At 55.6% G+C, this 12,017-nt stretch overlaps 1 protein-coding gene across 1 annotated transcript in view; it reads left to right on the forward strand.

The window, feature by feature from the left end:
* pip5kl1 (phosphatidylinositol-4-phosphate 5-kinase-like 1) overlaps positions 1–5,566 on the forward strand; it is a 79,918-nt gene extending 74,352 nt beyond the window's left edge. Inside the window, exons 9-10 of the mRNA XM_072488780.1 lie at positions 2,145–2,307; positions 3,206–5,566. Coding sequence (XP_072344881.1) covers positions 2,145–2,307; positions 3,206–3,629 — 587 coding nt within the window. The 3' untranslated portion in view covers positions 3,630–5,566. The remainder of the gene's footprint in view (positions 1–2,144; positions 2,308–3,205) is intronic.
* The last annotated feature ends 6,451 nt before the right edge of the window (positions 5,567–12,017 follow it).

The following is a 12,017-nucleotide window of genomic DNA, read 5'->3' on the forward strand; positions in this document are numbered from 1 at the left end:
GCCGACCCCGCACCGACCCTCCGATCACTGAGGGGCCAGCAGCCTCGCCACGTAAAACGCACGGCCTTCCCGATGGAAACGGCCGGAGGATATCCGGGTCCGTGGCCGCGCACGGGGATGACCTGCAACGGTCGCGCCGCACAGCGCCAGCCCCACGCGGACCCAACCTGCCAGATAGTGCCACCCCTGGACACCGCCTCGCCCACCCCCAGAACACTCCCCACCAGTCCCCCCAGCCCGACAGGCCCCGCCCCCCGATTCGGTCGTAAAAAGGGATTCTCCGCCCGATCGCCGATTACGATGGCGGCAAGCGGAAAATCCCGCCCCTGATCTCCGTATCTCAGTGGCATCACGGAGTAAAGTGGGGCAGGTCCCCGTTAACTGCGTCGGCAGCAACGCAACTTTTTACGAATGGCTTTATCAGCCTGCGGTGCAGCCATTCAATGTCCTGCATGCCTACACCCCCCCCCCCCCCCCCCCACCCCCCACTCCCCTCCCAGCGCGCCCCTATCCCGGCACTCCTCCCCAGCCCCTCTGGGTGTGACAGGCTGTGCTCAGTAACGTTACTCTTTTTCCCCCAGGTATGACATCAAGGGTTGCCAGGTGAGTCGATGGACAGACCCCTCCCCCGAGGGGAGCAATGTCATCGTGGTGCTGAAGGACCTGAATTACGAGGGGAACTCCATTTGCCTGGGTAAGGAGCATTCTTCACCACTTTCCAATCACAAATGTTAAATCTGTCCACAGCTGTAATTCACCCCCGTCCGCTGTAGTCCCGATCGGTGAAATTGACAGCATTGCAATGTGATCTCATATTGTCACTCAGCATCTGGGAGTTTACTGACTGGTCAATTGTTCTGTGAATTTATACGAATATAAAGATCATCACTGACCAGAAACTGAACTGGACTCCACCAAAGCCTGTCCACCATCTACACGGCACAGGTCAGGAGTGTAATGGAATACCCTCCACTTGCCTGGATGAGTGTAACTCCAACGACACTCGAGAAGCTCGACACCATCCCGGACAGAGCAGCCCCCATCCACCACCTTCAACTCTCTCTCCCTCTACCACTGACGCACAGGGGCAGCCGTGTGTACCATCTACAAGATGCACTACAGCAACTCGCCAAGGCTCCTGAGTCAGCACCTTTAAAACGCGCCACCACGACCATCGAGAAAGACAAGGGCAGCAGATACCTGGGAACCCCACCACCTGGAGGTCCCCCTCCAAGTCATAGAATTCATAGAATTTACAGAGCAGAAGGAGGCCATTCGGCCCATCGAGTCTGCACCGGCTCTTGGAAAGAGCACCCTGACCAAGGTCAACACCTCCACCCAATCCCCATAACCCAGTAACCCCACCCAACACTAAGGGCAATTTTGGACACTAAGGGCAATTTATCATGGCCACTCCACCTAATCAGCACATCTTTGGACTGTGGGAGAAAACCGGAGCACCCGGAGGAAACCCACGCAGACACGGGGAGGATGTGCAGACTCCGCACAGACAGTGACCCAAGCCGGAATCGAACCTGGGACCCTGGAGCTGTGAAGCAATTGTGCTAACCACTGTGCTACCGGGCTGCCACTCACCATCCTTTAAAAATTTTTTTTTAGAGTACCCAATTCATTTTTTCCAATTAAGGGGCAATTTAGCGTGGCCAATCCACCTACCCTGCACATCTTTGGGTTGTGGGGGTGAAACCCACGCAAACACGGGGAGAATGTGTAAACTCCACACGGACAGTGACCCGGGGCCGGGATCGAACCTGGGACCTCGGCGCCGTGAGACTGTAGTGCTAACCCACTGCGCCACCGTGCTGCCCTTAAGTCACTCACCATCCTGACTTGGGACTATATCGCTGCTCCATCACTGTCGCTGGGCCAAAATCCTGGAACTCCCTCCCTAACAGCACTGTGGGTGTACCTACACCTCAGGGGCTGCAGCGGTTCAGGAAGGCAGCTCACCACCACCTTCTAAAGGGCAACTGGGGATGGACAGAACATGCTGGAGTAGCCAGCGACACCCAAACCCTGTGAACGAACATCTCAGTAATCTCACTTGTGAGTGCCTGAATCTACAAACCTCTGTCGTGTAATTCTTATGACGTTTCTCCGGATTCCGAAACTTTCTGTTCCAGATCAGCAAAGGCCGTGGTTTGTTCGCCAGATGGGCGTTGACACAGAGTACCTGAAAGGGCTGAATGTTCTGGATTACAGTCTCCTGCTGGCCCATCAGCCTCTGCACCTTGACGAACGTCGCCAGAGTTGGTCCTTTGCCAATGTTATCCTCCGCACTAAGAAGTGAGTAGACTGATCAGGGGAGAGCGGTGGAGGTGGCGATCCTCTAGAGCTAACCCAGAATTAAACAGGGCCTCAAGTATCAACTAGGGTCCAGGTCGGTGTTAGAACATACAGTGCAGAAGGAGGCCATTCGACCCATCGAGTCTGTGCCGACCCATTTAAGCCCTCACTTCCACCCTATCCCCGTAACCCAATAACCCCTCCTAATGGTCACTAAGGGCAATTTGTCATGGCCAATCCACCTAACCTGCACATCTTTGGACTGTGGGAGGAAACCGGTGCACCCGGAGGAAACCCACGCAGACACGGGGAGAACGTGCAGACTCCGCACAGACAGTGACCCAAGCCGCGAATCGAACCTGGGACTCTGGCGCTGTGAAGCCACAGTGCTACCCTCTTGTGTGCTGCTAGGCTGGGCGTGAGTGGCCTCTTTACGTGCTGAGCGACGCTGTGACTACTGTTGACGAAGTTCTCCTGTTCAGGGCGTCACACGTTTGTCTCCAAGTCAGAGGTCTGTCAGTTCGAGTCCCACTCCAGAGGCTGACACTCTAGCGAAGCACCGAGGGAGCGCGGCACTATCCAGGAGGCCTGTCTTTTGGATGCCCTTTGCCCTCTCGGGGGGTGGGGGGGAGCCCCAATGGTGCTTTTTAAAGAAGAATTCTTCCCCATTACCTGGGGCCAATATTTACCCCTGACCCAACATCATTGAAACCAGGTTATCTGATCATTGTCCCGTTGCTGTTGGCGGAATCTTGTTCTGCGGAAGTTAAGTCACATTTCCCTGCATGGCAACAGGGACGGTACTTCAACAGGAGTACCTGATTGGCTATAATATCCTGAGGTGAGAAAAGGCTCCAGATAAATGCAAGAACTTTCTTTCCCTCTGTCTGTCCGGTAGGTCAATGACCAGTGGAGGCAGCCCCACCGCCTCAGTGGGAACCCCGGTTCCGGGACTGGTGGAGGAGGAATCGGCGGTGCTGGTGGCCGAGACGGTGAGTGGCACGGACGAGTGCCACGTCAAGGAGATCCCCGGGGCCACCCTGAGCTCGGCGGGCAGCGGCGACGCCGAGTCGGAGCTGACCGACCCAGCGGTACAGAACCGCCGCCTGCTGCCCAACACCCGGAATTCTCTCCACGTCCTCGATGGCAGCCAGTCCCGCTACTTTGTGGGCATCATCGACATCTTTACAGTCTATGGCTTCCGGAAGAAGCTGGAGCACCTGTGGAAGTCCATCCGCTACCGGGGGCAATCCTTCTCCACTGTCAGCCCCGATCGATATGCCAAGCGACTGTGCCAGTGGGTGGATGACCACACGGTGTAGGGCACCGGACTGGGGAGGTGGGAAGTGAGGAATTACAGGCAAGAGCTTGGAGTTTTAGAGCAGGAGGGAATAGGGGAAGCTACCCCCCCCCCCCCCCCCCATGTAACTGAGTGTAATCGATTGAAATTCCTGGGGATGGGAGTGGGTTGTTTGTAGGGACTGTGGGGGGGGGGGGGGGAAGGGGGGCTATAATTAGGGAACTGAAACCTAGTCAATTGGCTGAGATTAGGCTCCTGTGGAGGAGCATCAATACCGGCCAGAGACCAGCCAGAACTGCCGTGTAATCGTCCCGCAAACGTCTCGGGGTGAAGCTGCTTCCCGCCTCCAGCACTGCGCTGACTTCAATATGAAATCCAAAGAGGAACCACTTCGCTGGTGACCACACGGGCAAGGTGCCCAGCTCCTGCATGATCCTGTTGGCTGCTTTGATCACCAGGAGACGGCCGAACATTGCTATCCGTCCCCAGGCGTCGTAAACGTACCTAATCACTGCTCCGTAACCTGTTTTCGAGATTATCCAACGCTGTACACCATTAATCAGGAGCCCAGAACCAGCAGCGCCAAACCCGTCAACTCTCCCGACACGAGCCAAGTCCCTAAAAGTCGCAGCACCTTGTTCCAGAAAGTGGCCCTCGAGGGGTTAAATGTCCGGCCCGACCTTTCAGTGCTTCATTCTCATCGCCACCCTTGCATTTCCACCGCAGGGCAATTCTCTGCTGCTGGGCGTAACTGTTTGCCCGAGTTTATTAACTAAACCCAAAGCCAAGGGCAGACTCTCGGGGGGTGGATGGGGAGAGTTAGTAAAAGTGATAGGATACTGTTCGGAATCAGGCCCGAGTTTTATTTTTTGACAATTGCTGATGACTGATTTTAAAGCTCGATAACAGGCGCTAAGGCGAGGTCTTGTGTTTGAAAGTGGGATGCCCGGGGAGGGTGGTTTTTGGTTATGTCACAGTGACCAGCCTGATGTGCCATCAATGAACACAAGTCGAGTAGTGAACGTAACTGAGGCTTTAATAAACTAAACAGAAAGCCTCCTGGCCTCGGATCCCGAACTGGGGCAGAGGCGGAGACCAGCCACCTTTATACCGAGCCCGAGGGGAGGCGGAGATCAGACACCTTTATACCGAGCCCGAGGGGAGGCGGAGACCAGCCACCTTTATACCGAGCCCGATGGGAGGCGGAGACCAGCCACCTTTATACCGAGCCCAAGGGGAGGCGGAGACCAGCCACCTTTATACCGAGCCCGAGGGGAGGCGGAGATCAGCCACCTTTATACCGAGCCCGATGGGAGGTGGAGACCAGCCACCTTTATACCGAGCCCGAGGGGGGGCGGAGCCAGCCACCTTTATACCGAGCCCGAGGGGAGGCGGAGACATCAGGCAGTGGTTTACCACATCACATGTAGTACAGTAGCCGTTTACCACAATACACATATTATATACTACAGTGGCTTACCACACTGCCCACCATGTTTACTCGCCGGAACCGGAGCAGTGATCGCCACTTTAACAGAAGAACCAGCAGGGAGGTGAGGAGAAATTATATTTGACCCGGAACAGTCGATTCAATAACTTTCACCCGGGAACTGGATAAGCACTTGAGAGGGAAATGTTTACTGGGCAGGCGGGGAAGGAGCGGAGAGGGGGACTAACTGGCTAGATCGTTCAAGGAGCTAGCACAGACATGAGGACTGAGTGGCCTCCTCCTGTGCTGTGTGATTCTAAGTTTCCGGGCAGCCTAGTTTAAAAAAATAGACAGGTGCTAAACGGGGCTTATGTCAGCTCGACACCAGGAGCTGAATCGAGATGCTGACGTTGACACTTTGAGTGTTTTAATTCTGGCCACAGAGTCCATCAAATAAACTCACTTGGATTGGGGGGAGAAGGGGGCAAAGGTGGGTCGATGATCAGAGCTGCCCTGTTTATTTTTGAGAATGGGGGGTGGGGGAGGGGAGGGGAGGGGGGAGGGGGGGGGAGGGGAGGGGGGGGAGGGGAGGGGGGGGGGAGGGGGGGGGAGGGGAGGGGAGGGGGGGGGAGGGGAGGGGAGGGGGGGGGGAGGGGAGGGGAGGGGGGAGGGGAGGGGAGGGGGGGGAGGGGAGGGGAGGGGGAGGGGAGGTGGGGGAGGGGGGGGAGGGGGAGGGGGGGGGGAGGGGACGCCGTGCTGCCTGAGCCCACCTGCTTTACATGTGGATTTGAAAATGGATCTGAAGATTGTCCTCAATCCAGGTACACTGACGTAGCATTTCAGTAGGTGCACTTTTAGTGTGCTTTTTCCAATCGACAGGGCAGCACGGTGGCACAGTGGTTAGCACTGCTGCCTCACAGCGGCAGGGTCCCAGGTTCGATTCCGGACTCGGGTGACTGTCTGTGCGGAGTCTGCACATCCTCCCCGTGTGTGCGTGGGTTTCCCTCGGGTGCTCCGGTTTCCTCCCACAGTCCAAAGATATGCAAGTTAAGTGGATTGGCCGCGCTAAAATTGCCCCTTAGTGTCCGGGGATATGCAGTTTCAGGGTAGGGCAGGGGGTTGTGGACATGGGTAGGGTGCCCTTTCGAAGGACCGATGGGCCGAATGGCCTCCTTCTGTTCTGACGGGATTCTATGAACTCGTCAGCTCTGGGAATTGAGTTACAGAAAACGATCTCCACAGTCAGCTGATGGGGAGGTTGGGAGGTGGGGTGGACTGCTGATCATTCAGCCAGTCAGTCAGTGAGCTTAAAGGGAAAGGTCCAGTGCTCACGGAAAGTGCAGGAAGCCCAGCGGCAGCTGGGAAGCCCAGCTCGCGTTCAATCAAAGTCCGAACCCTTCGGCAACATCGGCAACAACTGTTTAGCACAGGGCTAAATCGCTGGCTTTGAAAGCAGGCCAGCAGCACGGTTCAATTCCCATAACAGCCTCCCTGAACAGGCGCCGGAATGTGGCGACTAGGGGCTTTTCACAGTAACTTCATTTGAAGCCTACTTGTAACAATAAGCAATTTTTTAAAAAAAAGTTATGCTCAGCCTTGATACAGCGTAGGTTAGGGCCCAACGAGAGAATCGTGTCCGGTTCTGGTCACCACACTTTAGGAAGGATGTGAGGGTCTTCGGGAGGGTGAGGGGGGAGGTTTGCCAGAATGGTTCCTCAAGGTTAGAAGCTGGGGCTCTCTTTGGAACTCGAGGGAATGAGGGGAGATTTGATACAAGCCTACAAGATTATGACAGGTTTAGAAAAGATAGACCAAGAAAAGTGGTTTGCGTTAGCGGATGGTACAAGGCCTGGGGTTGGGGCGGGGGGTGGGGGATGGAGTCGGAGGGATGGGAGGTGGGCACAGGTTCAAGGTTTTGGGCAAGAGATACAGGGGGACTGTGAGGAGGATTTTTTTTTTACACTGCGAGGGTTAGTGAGCTGGGAGTCGCTGTCTTGGAGGGTGATGGAAGCAGAGACGCTGGATGGTTTCAAAAGGAAATTGGATGGACACTGAAGGGAGAAGGGGGCTGACTGGGTTGATCTACAGAGAACCAGCATCGATGGTCCGAATGGACTCCTCCTGTACCGTAATGACTTTCTGAGGAGGCTCTTGATGCCGTACCTTGTGACATGCAGTGCATCTTCAGAGAGCCACTTGACTTGTAATAAACCCCCATTGAATCACATGACTTGCATTGTAACTCCGTAGAGCCTCTGTACAGCCCATGCTCCAATTTGTCATAATACTATAGAACCACATGACCTGTGATACACCCCCTTTGAACCGTGTAACTTGTTTGAATGACGGTATATTACATGTAATAATCCACAGCAGTGGGCAGGATGTCTGTTTAGCTCAGTAACATTCTTAACTCTGGGCCAGAAAGTTGTGGGTCCGGTGCTTGAGGGTTTAATGCATTTGTAAAATATAGAAACTCAGGCATCATGTATAATGGATTCGCACTGTGCAGATAACCTATTTAATAAAATGTACAGTCTTTGAAAATGTAAATGCAAAATCTAGTTCATTAAATGGTTTTTCCATTCCTTTCCTGTCATTCATTTTAACACATTCTGCGCCACCGGCCGCAATCAATCTGACCTAAAAAAAAGACTTTCATTTATATAGCGCCTTTCACCACTTCAGGACGTCGCAAGGTGCTTTACAACCAATGAAGTACATTTGAAGGTGTAGTCACTGTTATACATGTGGGAAATATGGCAGCCAATTTGCGCACAGCAAACTCGCACAGCATCAATGTGGTAATGACCAGATCTTCTGTACGTTGACTGAGGGATGAATGTTGGCCAGGACACTGAGAATTCCCCTGCTCTTCTTCTTCTTCTTCTTCGAGGGGAGGACGGTGGGTAAAGCATAAGTTTATGGGCATGTCTGCCCTAGTCTGGTTGGGGGTTTTGCTGTTTGTTTTGCTTGTTTTCCAGGTGTTTTGTCTTCCAGGTGTTCGGTGCTATGGGGCGGGAAACACCCGGGACGGGCTGTCTGGCGCATGGGGAGGTCCCAGATGGCGCTTGCCCCTCTACCCTGCGGGGGAGGGGGGTAGGGTGGCCCGAAGGAGGCAACAAGTTAAGCGTTGGTAGAAAGAGGCGGGAGCGGCCGGGGTCAGCATGGGTGAGCTGACTCACGGAAGCACAATGGGGGGGGGAAACCAGAGCTAAGCGGATGCTTGGTTAGGGGGAGGGGGGGGTGCGGGGGGTTTGGTGGGGGAGGGGTGCTGCTTTGCTGACTGAAGGGGAGCCAGGTGAGGGGTATGGATGGAGAGTCGGGCGGGGAGCCGCTGGGGGGAGAGCTGGAGGAGGGAGGCGGGGGCACGCGGTTGGCCGAAAAAGGGAGATGGCTAGTCAGCGGGATGGGGGGGGGTGATGTTTTGGGTGTTCTGGATCGCATACAGGTCACCAACACTTGAAGTAGTGCAACACTATTTTATTAAAAGGTTAACTATTTAAACATACTTGAACTGTGGGTAAATACAATACCAGCTTTAACTAAAGACCTTGTCCTAACCAGTTGATGCACTCAGCACATGGTGAATGTCTGTGTTGCAGGCTGGGAGCTCTGTGCTCCTAGCTAGCTGCAACTTGAATGGGCGGGAACTCTGATGCCCCCTGTCTTTATAGTGCGTGTGCTCTCACTGGTGATTGGCTGCGGTGTTGTGTATGCTGATTGGTCCCACTGTGTGTCCATCAGTGTGTGTCTGCACCATGATATACTGGTGTATATTATGACAGGGGGGTGGTCAACCCCCCGACCAGGCTGATCACGCGGAACGCGAGGGGCCTGAATGGGCTGGTCAAGCGGTTCCGCGTGTTCTTGCATTTAAAGGGGTTGAAGGCGAACGTGGCCATGTTGCAAGAGACGCACTTAAAGCTGGCGGACCAGACGAGGCTAAGGAAAGGATGGGTGGGACAGGTGTTTCACTCGGGGTTAGACTCAAAGACCAGAGGTGTGGCTATTTTGGTCAGTAAACGAGTGGCATTTGAGGCGGGGAGCATTGTGGCGGATAAGGGGGGCAGGTATATAATGGTGAGTGGCAAGCTGCAGGGGGCCCGGGTGGTGTTAGTGAATGTATATGCCCCGAACTGGGACGATGCGCACTTTATGAGGCGTGTGTTGGGTAGGATCCCGGACTTGGAGATAAGTCACCTGATTATGGGAGGGGACTTTAATACGGTCTTGGATCCGAGCTTGGATCGTTCCAAGTCCAGAACGGGAAAGAGGCCGGCAGTGGCCAGGGCCTTGTGGGAGTTCATGGGCCAGATGGGGGGAGTGGACCCCTGGAGGTTTACACGGCCAAGAACGAGGGAGTTTTCCTTTTTCTCCCATGTCCATAAAGTCCATTCGCGAATAGACTTCTTTGTGTTGAGTAGGGCGTTAATCCCGAGGGTGGAGGGGGTAGAATACTCGGCCATTGCGGTCTCGGACCATGCCCCGCACTGGGTGGACCTGCGACTGGGGCGGAACGGGGCCAGCGCCCTCTCTGGCGACTGGATGTGGGGCTGCTGGCGGACGAAGAGGTGTGCGGGCGGATAAGGAGGATTATTGAGAATTATGTGGGAGCGAATGACACAGGAGAGGTGACGGTGGCAGTGGTTTGGGAGGCTCTGAAGGCGGTCATTAGGGGAGAGTTAATCTCCATTAGGTCCCATAGAAAGAAGAAGGAGAGGGCGGAGAGGGAGAGACTGGTGGGAGAGATACTCAGGGTAGATAGGAGGTACGCGGAGGCCCCAGAGGGGGGCTGTTGAACGAGTGCCAGAAATTACAGGCGGAGTTTGACCTGCTGCCCACGGGGAAGGCGGAGGCGCAGCTGAGGAAAGCGAAGGGGACAGTTTATGAGTATGGGGAGAAGGCGAGTAGGATGCTGGCGCACCAGCTGCGCAGGAGGGAGGCGGCCAGAGAGATTGGGGGAGTGCGGGATAGGGAAGGCAACATAGTGCTGAGCCCAGAGAGAGTCAATGAAGTCTTCAGGGAGTTCTACGGAAGGTTATACGAGTCGGAACCCCCCGGGGAGGGGGAAGGGATGAGGCGGTTCATGGACTGGTTGAGGTTCCCAAGGGTGGAAGCAGAGCAGGTGCAGGGACTGGGGGCCTGATTGGGTTGGAAGAGGTAGTCAGGGGGCTGGCAGGCATGCAGACGGGCAAGGCCTCGGGCCCGGACAGCTTCCCCGTAGAATTTTATAAGTAGTTCTCGGAGCTGTTGAGCCCACTCCTGATGAGAACCTTCAATGAGGCAAAGGAGAAAGGGATCCTCCCTCCGACAATGTCGCAGGCATTGATCTCGCTTATCCTGAAGGAGGAGAAGGAGAAGGATCCGCTTCAGTATGGGTCCTACAGGCCGATATCGCTCCTGAATGTGGATGCCAAACTGTTGGCAAAAATTCTGGCCACCAGAATAGAGGACTGCAACCCGGGAGTGATTGGGGAGGACCAGACGGGGTTTGTTAAGGGCAGGCAGCTGAACGCAAATGTGAGGAGGCTCCTGAATATCATCATGATGCCCTCGGGCGGGCGGGGGGGGGGGGAGTATCTGTGGGAGGCGCTAGGCAGGATTGGATTTGGGGAGGGATTTATAGGGTGGGTCAAGCTGCAGTATCAGGCCCCTGTAGCGAGTGTGTCCACAAACCGGCTAAAGTCGGAATATTTCAGGCTGCACCGGGGGACGAGACAGGGGTGTCTCCTGTCCCCGTTGCTGTTTGCCCTGGCAATTGAGCCGTTGGCCATTGCGCTCAGGACTTTGAGGGATTGGAGGGGGCTGGTGCGCGGAGGGGAGGAACATCGGGTCTCCCTCTACGCGGATGACCTGCTGTTGTATATTTCGGACCCGTTAGAGGGGATGGGGGGAGGTCATGCGGATCCTGGGGGACTTCGGGAGGTTCTCGGGGTATAAGTTGAACGTGGGGAAGAGTGAGCTGTTCGTGGTCCACGGTAGGGGCCAGGAGGAGAGACTGAGGGAGCTCCCGCCAGGATAGTGGAGAGGAGCTTTCGGTACTTGGGGATACAAGTGGCCAGAAACTGGGATGCCCTGCAACAGGCTCAACTTAACCCGGCTAGTGGAGCAGATGGAGGGAGAGTTTAAAAGGTGGGATATGCTCCCGCTTTCCCTGGCTGGACGGGTGCAGACTGTGAAGATGACGGTTCTCCCCAGGTTCCTCTTCGTGTTTCAGTGCCTCCCCATTTTCATCCCCAAGTCCTTCTTTAAACCGGTGAATAGGATTGTGACGGGATTTGTGTGGGCGAATAAAACCCCGCGAGTCAAAAGGGTATTCTTGGAGCGTAGCCGGGAAGGGGGGGGGGGGGCTGGCTCTGCCGACCTTCTGCGGTTATTACTGGGCGGCCAATGTGGCCATGATCAGGAAATGGATGATGGAGGAGGGGGCGGCATGGGGGCGGTTGGAGATGGCGACGTGTAGAGGCACCAGTCTAGGGGTACTTGTTACGGCTCCGCTGCCATTCTCGCCGGCGCGATACACCCCTAGTCCGGTGGTGATGGCGGCACTGAGGATCTGGGGGCAGTGGAGGAGACGCAGGGGAGAGGAGGGGGCCTCGGTGTGGACCCTGATACGGAATAACCACAGATTTGCTCCGGTTAGGATGGATGGGGGACACCAAGGCTGGTACAGGGCAGGTATTAGGAGGATGGGGGACCTGTTTATAGACGGGACTTTCCCCAGGATGCAGGCGCTGGAGGCTCGGTTCGGCCTGCCCCCGGGGAATGCGTTCAGGTACCTTCAGGTTCGGGACTGCCTTGGAAAACAGGCGGGGGCATTCCCGCGGCTGCCCCCACGTAGGATCCAGGATAGGGTGGTGTCTGGTGTCTGGGTAGGGGAGGGGAAGGTGTCGGACATATATCAGGAGCTGCAGGAGGTAGAGGAAGCCTCAGTGGGGGAGTTGAAGGGCAAGTGGGAGGAGGAGCTGGGCGAGGAGC

This window comes from Scyliorhinus torazame, chromosome 22 (genome assembly GCF_047496885.1).
Source record: "Scyliorhinus torazame isolate Kashiwa2021f chromosome 22, sScyTor2.1, whole genome shotgun sequence".
Taxonomy (NCBI): domain Eukaryota; kingdom Metazoa; phylum Chordata; class Chondrichthyes; order Carcharhiniformes; family Scyliorhinidae; genus Scyliorhinus; species Scyliorhinus torazame.